Raw genomic sequence first — 12,259 nt, forward strand, 5'->3', positions numbered from 1 at the left:
AGGAATTTTGGGGGGACATAGCCATACAGTCCATTGCAGAGTTCCTCTGGTGGAGGTAAAGACTGAGTGGTAATTGGTGATCCACATTAGACACTGCAGGTAGATCTGATGAGGCACCTCCCAGGCTGTCTCTGGGTACAGATAAGAACCACACGTAAGGCAGAAACATGGAGAGATCTTAACAAATGTTAGGTCTTATATCTATTGCTGTGAAATGGAGAAATCTTTAAATTTTATTTTGCAAAAGCAAATGCATACATTTAAATTAGAAGGATAGTAATCCATCAAAAATGTCTCTAAAATATACATTTAGCAGAAAATAAACTCCCATTCAGGCCCCCTTTCTAGGTATCTTACAGTACTGTCGTATAAAGCAGTGTTTTGTCCTGAGACTACTTTTCCTCTGAGACTGCGTGTGTGAGAGTTGAGAGCACAGACTCTGAAACCAAGCTGGCTGATTGGGAATTCTGACCCCACAGTTGGCTAGATGGTGACCTTTGGCAACTTACTGCACCTTTGTGTGCCTCATTTTCATATCCCCATAAAAAAGTGATGAGAACAACAACTGTATGCCATGGTTTTCCTAAAGAATACATCGATTCATATTTTTAAAGTATTTTCAAATACTGCTTGGCACAAAGGAAGCACATTTTAAAAGGGCTAGTTTTTAGCATTACCCCAAGAAAGAAGAATTTTTGGAAGCTCATCCAACTTCCTGCTGCATCTGGCCAGACATTCCCTTCCATGTTTGCTTTATGTCATTAATCTCAATTACGGACAAGGAACATTTGCTCCTTAACTTTGTTTATTAGTAGATGTTTTATTTTTATTTTTTTAGCCTTTGAAATAAATTTTTGACCACTGTACTCATTAACATTTTGTTACTGCAATTTGGTACTATTTGTTCTGTTATAACCTAGCCTTTAAAACTATACTATTTAAATATTTGAAAAGTATGGTAGAGATATTTCTTCTTGTATATTTCCTTAATTAACTTTGGAATTTTTTAATGATTATTATGGTTTGGAATTTTATTTGATATTGATTGATTTACCCTTTAAGGTGTGTGTGTGCACGTGTGTGTATACAATGAATAAAATTTCAGAAATTAAAATGAATGCAAAATATTGCTTCTATAATTCAGATATTTTTGAAAGCTGTTTTAATATATTATGTTCCAGTCTTTTCTCTGTGTACTTATATTTCTACTTGTGTGTGTCTGTATGTTATAAAAGGTATGCAATTGGAATCATAGCTCTGCTTTTTAAACTTTTATTAAATGCTATATCCTAAGCATGTTCATATCATTAAAATTACTTTAAAGAGGATTTTAATTATTTCAGATTATTTTGTGGTGTGAATGTAGCATAATTTAATTTATTCAACTATTTCTCTAACATTGAACATTTAAGTACCTCTATAGTTATTCACTATAACAAATAATATTGTGATGGGCGTGCTTTCTCTTGAATTATTGTCCCAATTTCTAATCGTTTATCTAGGCCAGGTACCTAGCATTTTATAGTAAATTGCTTTTTTGAATAAAAATATTATACATTTTAGTTTTTCTTCATATAGGTGAATTTAGCTTCAAAATCATGTCATTTGTTGGAACTGATACCATTTTCTTATTTAATAACATGATGAAATCCAAAATAGAACTAGAAATAAAAATATTGCCAGCAGTAAATATAAAGATTAAAGTTCCTATCAAACTCCATCAACCCACTTTCCATTTAAAAAATAAAACTATTCTTAGCCACAGTCATTAAAGAAGTCTAATTTTCTGTGTGATTTTGTTTTCTCTAGAACTTATTTTTAAAACTGCTAACTGCTAACAATAATAGCTAAAATATATAATAAGGCTTATTCAGTTCTCTTTGGGTGCTCTCACATTAAGTGGCAAGATTTATTTTTACCAGGAAGCAATTATTAAGTCTAATTTTCCAAAATAAGAATTATTTTTGCAAAGAAGTAATTACCGAGACTAATTTCCCAGATTAAAATATCATAATAATGTGACATGCTTTATATTTAAAAAAACAACCTTGAAGTAATTTAAGTAGGCTATATGCCTTTCATTTTTTTTTTTACTAGAAGTGACTGTTTCAATCCATCAGCATTTTCTACGGTAGTCACTCCAGCCTGATAACATACTTTTCAAGAAAGTCAGCCAAAGCCACTGATGCAAACTTGAGCATAGAAGATGATTTGTTACAAATAGATAAGGGACATGCAAATGGAAGTGTCCTTTAAGTTACTTAATCTTTACCCTGTGTCCTCACAAATGAATTTCCCTTGTTAGAATGAAACCCAAGAAACCAAATGTTTGTTGGACCAATTATTTGGTCAACGTACATATAATCTGTAGGTTATATTTATAGTGTGAACACTATAGTGTTCATTAGAAGTACTTATGAATATATAATAAAAATTAGATCAAACATTAGAGGAAAAAGATTATTTTAAATTTTGGCTGCTGGTCAATATGTTCACAGCATTTTTGCCAAGTTCATAAGACCACAGGTAATCAGTTCAGATTATTAGGAATAAAGCAAGTAAAATTTTAAGTGAAAACTAGAAATACCACCCATAGCTTATTCCTACATTGCTGTTAGAGCCTTGGCAAGTACAGGGAAAGGCTGGTGAAAACATAATAGAAAAAAATAGTACCTAATTCTGCCATTAATTGTTGATGAAATTCCAAAATAATTGAACTTTTCTCTTTGGATAGCATAGAAAAGGGTCATTGAGTTACATGACAACCCAATTTTTTGAGGATCAGTAAAGTACCCTGATAGTCAGTCCATGGGTTTTCCCCGCCCCCACTTACTTTCTTGGTAGTGTGTAACTTGTTTCACTCCGAGTTAATTGATTGAAATTTGATTTGTCGCTTTCCTCTTCTATGCCAGCCTGGAACCTATGGCCTACAATCGGCAAGGGGTTGTGTTCCTTGCAACTGCAATTCTTTTGGGTCTAAATCATTTGACTGTGAAGAGAGTGGACAATGTTGGTGTCAGCCTGGAGTTGCAGGGAAGAAATGTGACCGCTGTGCCCATGGGTATTTCAACTTCCAAGAAGGTGGCTGCACAGGTATGTAAAAAAGACTTAACGTATTCAGTCTCTAATTTTGGTGTCTTAGCTTCTGTAACAGTTTCTTTTATTAAAGGAAGTGAACATTGACAGCCAATATATGATACATAATATTTAACCTAATGAGTGATGATTTTACATTATTTAACAAATGCATTGCAGTTTATAACACTGCCTTATGAATCAATCTGATTGCGAGTCCTCCATAAAAGTCAGCAGATGCCAATTTTGTTGTGTCCTTTCCTGTCTGTGACCTCCATTCAGCTGGTCACTCCATGACTGCTGTAGGTTAAAAGTAAAAGGTTCAGTTTTTCTGGTGCCGATGTTATCTTAGTTTAAACTCTACCCCCAAGGCAATGCACTTCAACTTTTCTATTTCCTATTGCAAAACTGGTGTAAAGATCAGGAAGTTGATATATTTTTCTGGTTCCAAAAAACTGTTTCCATCTACTTTCCGCTGCCTTGAAAACTGTGATGTTCTGAGAGAAAGAGGTTGGCTCTGGAGATATAGTTCATGGGAAAAAAAATCTAGCCATGATTCTTTGAAGTATTATTCTTTCTTACACCTTCAGCCACAGCCTTCACACAAATCAGGAACTAAGAAAATGCCCATTTGTGCACTGCAGATAAAAGTAAAGATTGAAATTAGCCATGATTTATATGCTACTAATTTAGAATTGACCCATAGTCCAACAATCACTGTGTTGAATATTACCTTTGCTTACTAAACTCATTAATCCAACCTTGATGAAATTCCTACATACTCAGCGTCATGATAAAACTTTAAAACATTGTTATTCACTATTGTAGCAAATTTATGTGAGAAGCAGTAGAAATAGTATCTTTAAATATTTAAAGAACTGACAATCAGACCTTGTGCAACACTCTAGATATTTCTATCATAAGTTAACCCCTACTAAGTTATTCTAAATGTTATAACTGTAGCTATTTTAAGAATTTATGTATGATCTATAAGCCAAAGTCTGTATATGTTGAAATGTTCTAGAGTTGCATGTTTAAATATACTTTCTTATTCAAATCCAACACTCCCTAACATTTTTACTTAGCAAGAGGGTAGTGTTCCTTGCAACAGTGTCCATAACTCAATTAATGAGACTGTACATTCAAATATATTTGATATACATTCAAATATTTCTACTAATAGAAATTATAAATGAAACTAAGGATATTATTCAAAGTTATGGAGTAGTGATTAACATTTTAGAAATGTAGATCTAGTAGCATTCTAACCCAGAGAAACAGAATAGGAAAAATAACCCCAAATGGGCAGGATGGTATTATCGTTGAAAGCATGACCCAGACCAGCAGCCTGGATTTGTCTGGAGGCTCCATCAAATCTAGTTTCAAGACCTTGACTGAGTGATCGGAGCTCCCTTTCCCTCTACAGTTCATCTAATAAACTAAGATAATGATAGTATCTACTTCGTAGGGTTTTTGTAACCATCAATTGAATTAATGGCTACATAATATTTAGAGTAATGCCTAGCACATAAGTGCTATCTAAGTGTTTATCATTATTATCTCTTCACTATTGCTATTATTATTTTTAATTATGTTAAATACTTTGTTAGGCAGAAGCAAGCAAGCTAATTATCAGGAATTCTTCCTGTTCATTGTTATGATTCCACTGAAGAACTACTTAGAGAATTTCTATTTACAAGTAACAATTGGAACTGTCCCAGGACATTCTTGGCACATAAATTTAAACTTAATGTTAACTATTTTTCTTCTTAATGAGTGTCACATATAAAATAAATCCTTTGGCTTAAAATTTGCAACCGCAATAATAATAACAAAAACAAAGACTAACATTTATTTAGTATTTGCCCCATACCAAATATTGTGCTAAACATTTTTCACAGCTGGTATAGAATGCTGTGAGCAATGATAATTGTGATCTCATAAAAAGTAAACTTAATCAAATATTCAAAATTTATTCAGTAAAAATGATTTAATCATCATATAAACACTTACATTTTCTCATAACATTCATCTTTCATTTGAATTCAAGTATTTGGTGTTTCTTCTCTAACTTTCATCTCTTTAATATGGAATGTTACATTAAAATGTACTCAGTAGCCGAGTCAACTGTCACTAATATATGCTATACATACTTTATCTTGGATGGCTTTGAAGTTCTCAAAGTTTATTTTTGGATTCTTTGAAAAAGTGCAATAGATAGAGAATTTGTGCTATTTGTATTTATATATGTATATATATATATATATATATAGCAAAGGAAATGAAAAAATCTACCTTAAAAAAGGCAGGTAGTAAACAAATATAAAAGTATCCTAATATTTAGACAGTGTCCATAACTCAACTATTATTAAATATTTTATAGAATTGAAATATCCTTGTGTGCCATTTATAACTATCTACATCATGTACTGAATTTAAGAAGCCTATCAAGCTTATTGGTTTTTACTGTAAATCAGCATTACCAACTGGAAGGAAAAATTAATTTATACAGCATGAAAAATTTTAAACTTTACAGGACCTGGATATAAGGTATTTCAATTAACACAGAATCTGATAACCCTACTTCTTTCCTACCTTAAACTTGACAGGAAAGGCAAAAACTCTTTACTTTTTCACTTTATTGTGTGAAATACAACATATATTTATGGAACAACTCCTTTCTGAAATGCACTGTACTATGATACAAAAGATGAATGAGGTTAACATTTTATTTCCCAGAAAATCAACACAATATAAAGTTCAACATTTTGTATCAGATTTTTACTATTTTTTTCCTTCTTTGTTTCTCCTCTTTCACTTGTGAAGCTTGTAAATGTTCCCATCTGGGTAATAACTGTGACCCAAAGACTGGGCAATGCATTTGCCCACCCAATACCATTGGGGAAAAGTGTTCCAAATGTGCACCCAATACCTGGGGCCACAGCATCATCACTGGTTGTAAGGTGAGTGAATCATTTTCCCATCTGTTATTTTCTTTTGTAGAGATGTTTGTTTACGTTCTGTAAACTGTATTTCTTCCTAAATATAACTTGCTTTGCATTTAGTGTCTTCATCTCATTTTCATATACACTGGTTTATTATCTTTTTTTTATGATCCATGCTTTTATGTTCTATCCAAGAAATGTATATTTGCCTAAGTGAAGATCTGAAGATTTCTCTCCTCTGTTTTCTTCAAGAAGTTTTACAATTTTAGCTCTTAAATTTAGGTTCGTGTTCCATTTTAAATATTAATTTTGCATATGGTGTGAGGTAATGGTTGAAGTTCTCCTTATACAGATACCTAATTTTTTCAACTCCGTTTGTTAAAAATAATATTTTTTTTCCTGTTCAATTAGTTCGATTCCTTTGTCAAAATCAATTGATCATATATATGTTCATGCCTTTACTTACACTCTGTTGCATGAGTCTATATGCCTGTCCTTAACACTTCATTGTCATGATTATAGCAGCTCTATAACAAGCATGAAATCAGGTGTTGTAAGCTCTCCAACTTTGTTCTTCATTTTCAGTACCTTTGAGTACTTAATATACTATGCATTTACAGATAAATTTTTAATTCACCTTACCATTTTCTTACCAAAGAGTCTGCTAAGATCTGATTGGGAATTCCATGTAATCTATAGATCAACTTGGGGAGAATTGACATATTAAGAATATTAGATCTTCCGATGTATGAATATATCATAACTTTGCATTTCTTTAGTTTTTTCCCTCAGAAATGTTTGGTGGTTGTTTAGTGTGCAAGTCTTGCATATATATTATTAAACGTATCAGTGTTTTACACTTTTGATGAAAAGTAAATGTTACTATTTACTTTTCAGTTTCTAATTGCCTATTGCTAGAATAGAAAAATACAATTATTTTTACATATTACTCTTTTATATTGTGTTAAGCTTAGTTTTAGTTGCCCTTTGGGCAACTTTGGTACCTTCACTGAGATTTTATATGTAGATAATCATGGCATCAGAAAATATAATTTTACTTTATTCTTTCCAATAGGAGTAAGTATTATTTCATTTGCTTGTCCTATTCCAGTGAAATATTGATTAGAAATGGTAGAAAGCAAATACCCTTGCCTTATGTGTTATGTTCAATGGAAAGCATTCAGTCTTTTATAATTGAGAATGACATCAGCCATATTTTACCTACAGATGCTCTTTAGTGGTGTGAAGATGTCCCCGCATATTCCTAGTTTGCTAAGAGCTTTTATCAAGAATGTATGTTCAATGTTGTTAAATCCCTTTTCTGCATCTATTGAGATGATTACAAAATATTTCTTTTTAAGCTGTTAATACGGTGAATTATATTGATTGATTTTCACATGTTGATCCAACCTTGAAATCCTCAGATAAACCCCTTTGGTTGCCAGGGATTATCCTTTTTAAATTATGTTGGATCCTGTTTGCTAGCATTTTGTTAGCAATTTTGGATTTATGCTCATATGAAATATTGGTATAGGGTTTTTCCTTCTAGTATTGCTGTTTGGTGTTGGTATCAGGATATTGCTAGCCTGATGAAATGGTGGAGAATCATTTCTTCCTCATTAATTTGCAAAACAGTTTGCACAATGAATGAAATAGAAAACAGAAATGCTTTAGAGGAAACCAAAAGCTGGTTCTTTGGAAAGATCAATAAAGTTAATAATATTCTAGAAAGATTGATCAGGAAAAGAGAAAGAAGAGACAAATTTTAAGAATGATAAATGGACGCAGGGAAGAGAAGGGGGAGGAGGCGGCCAGATGTGCTTGAGGGATGTGAGGAATTTTAAATAGGAACAGAAACAAGAGAAAAACGAAATTTTGTCAGAAGCACCCGAGACTCTAGCCGCTGAACATCATGAATTAGAGCAGTCTCTGGTTAAAGGGTCTCCATCACTTCTCAGCAGCCTTGGTGAAGATGAGTTCTACCCTGTTTCCCTGAAAATAAGACAGTGTCTTATTTTAAGGTGTGCTCCCAAAGATGCGCTAGGTCTTATTTTCAGGGGACGTCTTATCTTTCCTGTAAGTAGGTCTTATTTTCGGAGGATGTCTTATTTTCAGGGAAACAGGGTATGATGTGCTGCCAGATTCTGAGTCCCAGCAGTCCCTAAGTAGATTGGAAGCAGTGATAGCACATTCCTTTGAAGAGGAAGGAAAGCATTTGAGCAGCGAAAGACAGCTCAAATGTCTGAAGGAAAAGATTGTGGTGATAGAGACGCTCTGTCCAATGGCTTCAAGAAACACAGGACAAGTTGCCCTCTCCTATGTTTTCCAGAAATGACTTCAGTATCTGGAGCATCCTCAGAAAATGTAGTCGAATGGAGCTGTCCAAGATCACCATGCCAGTTATATTTAACCAGCCTTTGGGCTTCCTACAGTGAGGGGATATTGCTATAGATGCTATTGACAATAAAATAATAACATAATAATACAAACAATTTGTACCAATAAATATAGCAATTTATATAAAGGTGAACATTTTTTCTTTCTGACTTACTTCAAATTTATTTTTTTCTTGTGTAGCGAGTTTCTTAACATGAAATCTTAGATCATAGATTTGTGACTTTTATCCTTTACTAATACAGGCATTTCATATTATAATTTTCCTTCCAAGTGCTACTTAGGATACTTTTACTGTTGTAAATTACTGTTGTAATTTTCATTAGATTTAAATTACTCTTTATTTTTGATTCATTGGTTATTTCAAAATGTGATGTTTACCTACAAAATATTTGGAAATATTCAATATAACTTTTTTTTTACTGGTATTGATTTTTGTTCCATATTGGTCTGAGTACATAATTTGTATTATTTAAGATCTTTGGAAATGCATTGAGACTTGCTTTAATGACCCAGAATGGTGTCTACTTTGATTATTATAACTTATAGTTTGAAAATAACATGTGTTTTGGAGTTCTCGGATGTAACCTTTCGTGAAAGTTAATAATCCTTCTTGATCTTTATATCTACGTGTTCTCAGTAACTGAGCATATGCACTACAATTTTAATTCATCTGTCTGTGTCTTGTTTCGGTGCTCTTAGATTTTGATTCATATATTTAGGAGCAATGATATTCGATACATGTAGGATTGCTATATCTTTTTGAAAAGTTGATGCCTTTGTCATGATGAAATGTCTTCCTGGTAATATTCCTTATTCAAAAGTGTACTTTTTTCTGATATTCATTCAGCCATTCCAACATTCTTTTCATTGGTGTGTTACATATTTTTTAACTCTATCATTTATCTCCTCTTTTAAAATGTTTTCATGTAAGGTATTTCTTTGGATAATATATAGTTAAATCTTGGCTATTTGTCTGATCTTAATAATTTGGCCTTTGGAGTATTTTAATTATTATCATTTAATGTACATATTGGTATGCTGGATGAATTCTACATTTTTGCTTTTGCTTTTCCTATCTGCTCTTGCCTCCTTTTTTTCTTCTTTATCTTCCTTTATTTGGATTGAGTAATTTTTATAATAATGTTTTCTCTTCACTTTTGCATTATCAGATTTGTTTTATACCTATTTGTTTTATACCATTGGTGTTTGTCTAAGGATAAATATCTTTAACTTTCCAGAATATACCTTAAAATGATCTCCTAGCACTTTATGTTTAGCATAAGACCGTTACAACAGTAAGCCTCCAATTCTCTTTTCTATCCTTCGTGCTACTGTTGTCATACATGGTACTTCTATGACATATATTATATGACTTACAATATAATATTATGATTTTGATTTAAATAGTCAATTAGCTTTTTAATTAAAGAAAACTTATTTTCTATTGTTTTATATGTGCATTAATTCCAATGCTCTTCATTCCTTCATGTACATCCAAATTTCCATTTCATACCATTTCCCTTTTTCCATTAACTACTATCCTAGTTATTATTGTTATCATTTCTAATATTTCAGGTCTGCTGACTGATTCTTTTCTTATTTTTCAAACACATTTTTGCTATATATGGAATCCTAACCTGGTTTTCAGCTCTTTGATTATCCTATCTTTTTTTAGTTTAATTTTAATGTTTACTTTTCACAGGATTAGTTGGCTCTGTTGGCTCTGTGGTGTTTTAGTTTTCATCATATTTGGAGATTTTCTATCCATCATGTCAAATATTTTATAATCTTCACTCCCATTGTGTCCTTCTGGGAATTGTTATCTATATGTTTGGCCACTTGATATTTCCCCCATTTCACTAAAATGTTTGTTTATTGTTTTCATTTCTTATGCTTATATTTATTTTTGATAGTTTCTGCTATTTTGTTCCAATTCACTGATTTTTTCCTGCAGTTTCTAATCTGTTTTTAATCTAATTAGTATTTTTTTTTTTTTTACTACAAATACTGTATTTTTAATCCTTGAAATTTCCATTTGGGTCTTTTTATATCTTTCATTTCTCTCTTCAACATATTTCAATTTTTTATTTAGTCTTGAAAACACTTATAATACGTTTTTATGAATATTATCACTTTTAAGATGTTTGCCTGCTAATTTCATCATTTCTTTTATGTCAGGACTATTTCTATTGGTTGGTTTTTCTCCTGGTGATGAGTTGTAGTTTTTTCATTTTTTTCATGCCTGGCAATTTGTATTTGGATGCCACACATTCTATATTTTTCATTGTTGTCTATTGGATTTTATTGTATTCCTTCAAAGAGTATTAAACTTTATCATGGCAAATAGTTTAGTTATTCATGGATCACTCGGATCCTTCTGAAGCTTGCATTTAAGTTTTGTTAGAGAAGGCACAGAGAAATTTTAAATCCAGTAGTCAGTTATCCCCTCTACTGAGCTACGAAACTTTTAAGAATACTACCAAGGGTAAATCCATGTCTCTCCTTTCTGGCTATTGTGAGTATGAATTATTCCAAGTTCTCTGTAAGCTCTAAAAATTTTTTCAGCCTTCAGTTTCCCAATGCTTTTTCCTCTATCCATGTAGAATTTCATCCCATGAAGGCACCTATTAGTATTTAGCCAATGACTCAAGGGAACCTTTCTGCACTTCCTTGGAATTCTCTAACTTCCTGTTTTCTGAACACATATTTTATTTGCTCATAAATTTTACCTCAGCTTCTCCAAAATCCACTCCTTGTCTCTCAACTCAGATACAGTACTGGACTTTATTTAGGCTTCTGCTCTCTGTGTTGCAACCTAGAAACTGCCTCAATGTTTTTCCTCTCAGAAATCACAGTCCTGTGCTTCCTTTTATCCAATGACTGGAAACAATTGTTTCTTGGCTTTTGTCTTTGGAGGAGGGTGTATAGTTTAACAGCTTAAAAAAGAAGCAAACCAGATAAAGTTCTATAAAAACTAAGAAGAGACAGTTCATAAGGGAGAATAGGCTGAGTGGGGTGGGAGAATTGCTCAAGGTCACAAGTTCGAGACCATCCTAAACAGTATAATGAGACTTGGTCTCTACAAAAATATAAAAAACTAGTTGAGTGTGGTGGTGTATGCCTGTAGTCCCAGTTTCTCAGAAGCTGAGGCAGGAGGATTATTTGAGCCCATGAATTTGAGGTTGAAGTGAGCTAATGGTGATGCCACTGTACTCCAGACCAGGTAACAGAGGAAGACTTGTCCTCTTCTGACCCTAAAAGAAGAATATCTTCAGGTATAATTGCAGCACAGAGGCCAAGTAAAGTTGGGGTTGAACTGTGTTCATTAATTTAAGAGCCATAAATAGGGGAAATGTTTATGTTAGTGGAAGCCATTCTAATTGATCATATTGGAATATTGGAACATGATGCTCAAGTGTGGTCCTATTTGACATATGGTATTAACCCATAGAGATGTAAATTATTTTTCCACAGAATTAGCACGCATGAAGTAGTAGACTGTAACCATCTTTACATGTATGATAACATATCTGAACACTGGTTTGTAAAGTACCGACTTGGAGGAGAACTAGAGTATTAGTGATAGTTGAAGAAAGTTTAGATATCTGACTTCAATTACACATGTGATTAGAGAAACAAAAACCAGACAGAACATTTATTTTTCTATTGCCAATGACGTTATTAAGTTGGAAGTGCCATTGAGCTACATTTTTTGGAAAGAAAACAAAATTTCTCAAGAGTTTCAAGTTTTTTTGAAGTATATAAGTTGGTATGACCAACTTCTGTGTATTCAAATTTGAGTGCAAACACCCACTTTGTCTTTAGACTTCTAAGTATGTACT

The 12,259-nt window shown here is 32.5% G+C and overlaps 1 protein-coding gene across 2 annotated transcripts in view; it reads left to right on the forward strand.

Annotated features, from left to right (window-relative positions):
- LAMA2 (laminin subunit alpha 2) overlaps positions 1-12,259 on the forward strand; it is a 656,330-nt gene that overhangs the window by 427,634 nt on the left and 216,437 nt on the right. For both annotated transcript variants that reach the window (XM_053591647.1, XM_053591648.1), the window contains exons 21-22: positions 2,913-3,093; positions 5,902-6,038. In XM_053591647.1, coding sequence (XP_053447622.1) covers positions 2,913-3,093; positions 5,902-6,038 — 318 coding nt within the window. The remainder of the gene's footprint in view (positions 1-2,912; positions 3,094-5,901; positions 6,039-12,259) is intronic.

The sequence above is a fragment of the Nycticebus coucang genome, chromosome 5 (genome assembly GCF_027406575.1).
Source record: "Nycticebus coucang isolate mNycCou1 chromosome 5, mNycCou1.pri, whole genome shotgun sequence".
NCBI classification, from domain to species: domain Eukaryota; kingdom Metazoa; phylum Chordata; class Mammalia; order Primates; family Lorisidae; genus Nycticebus; species Nycticebus coucang.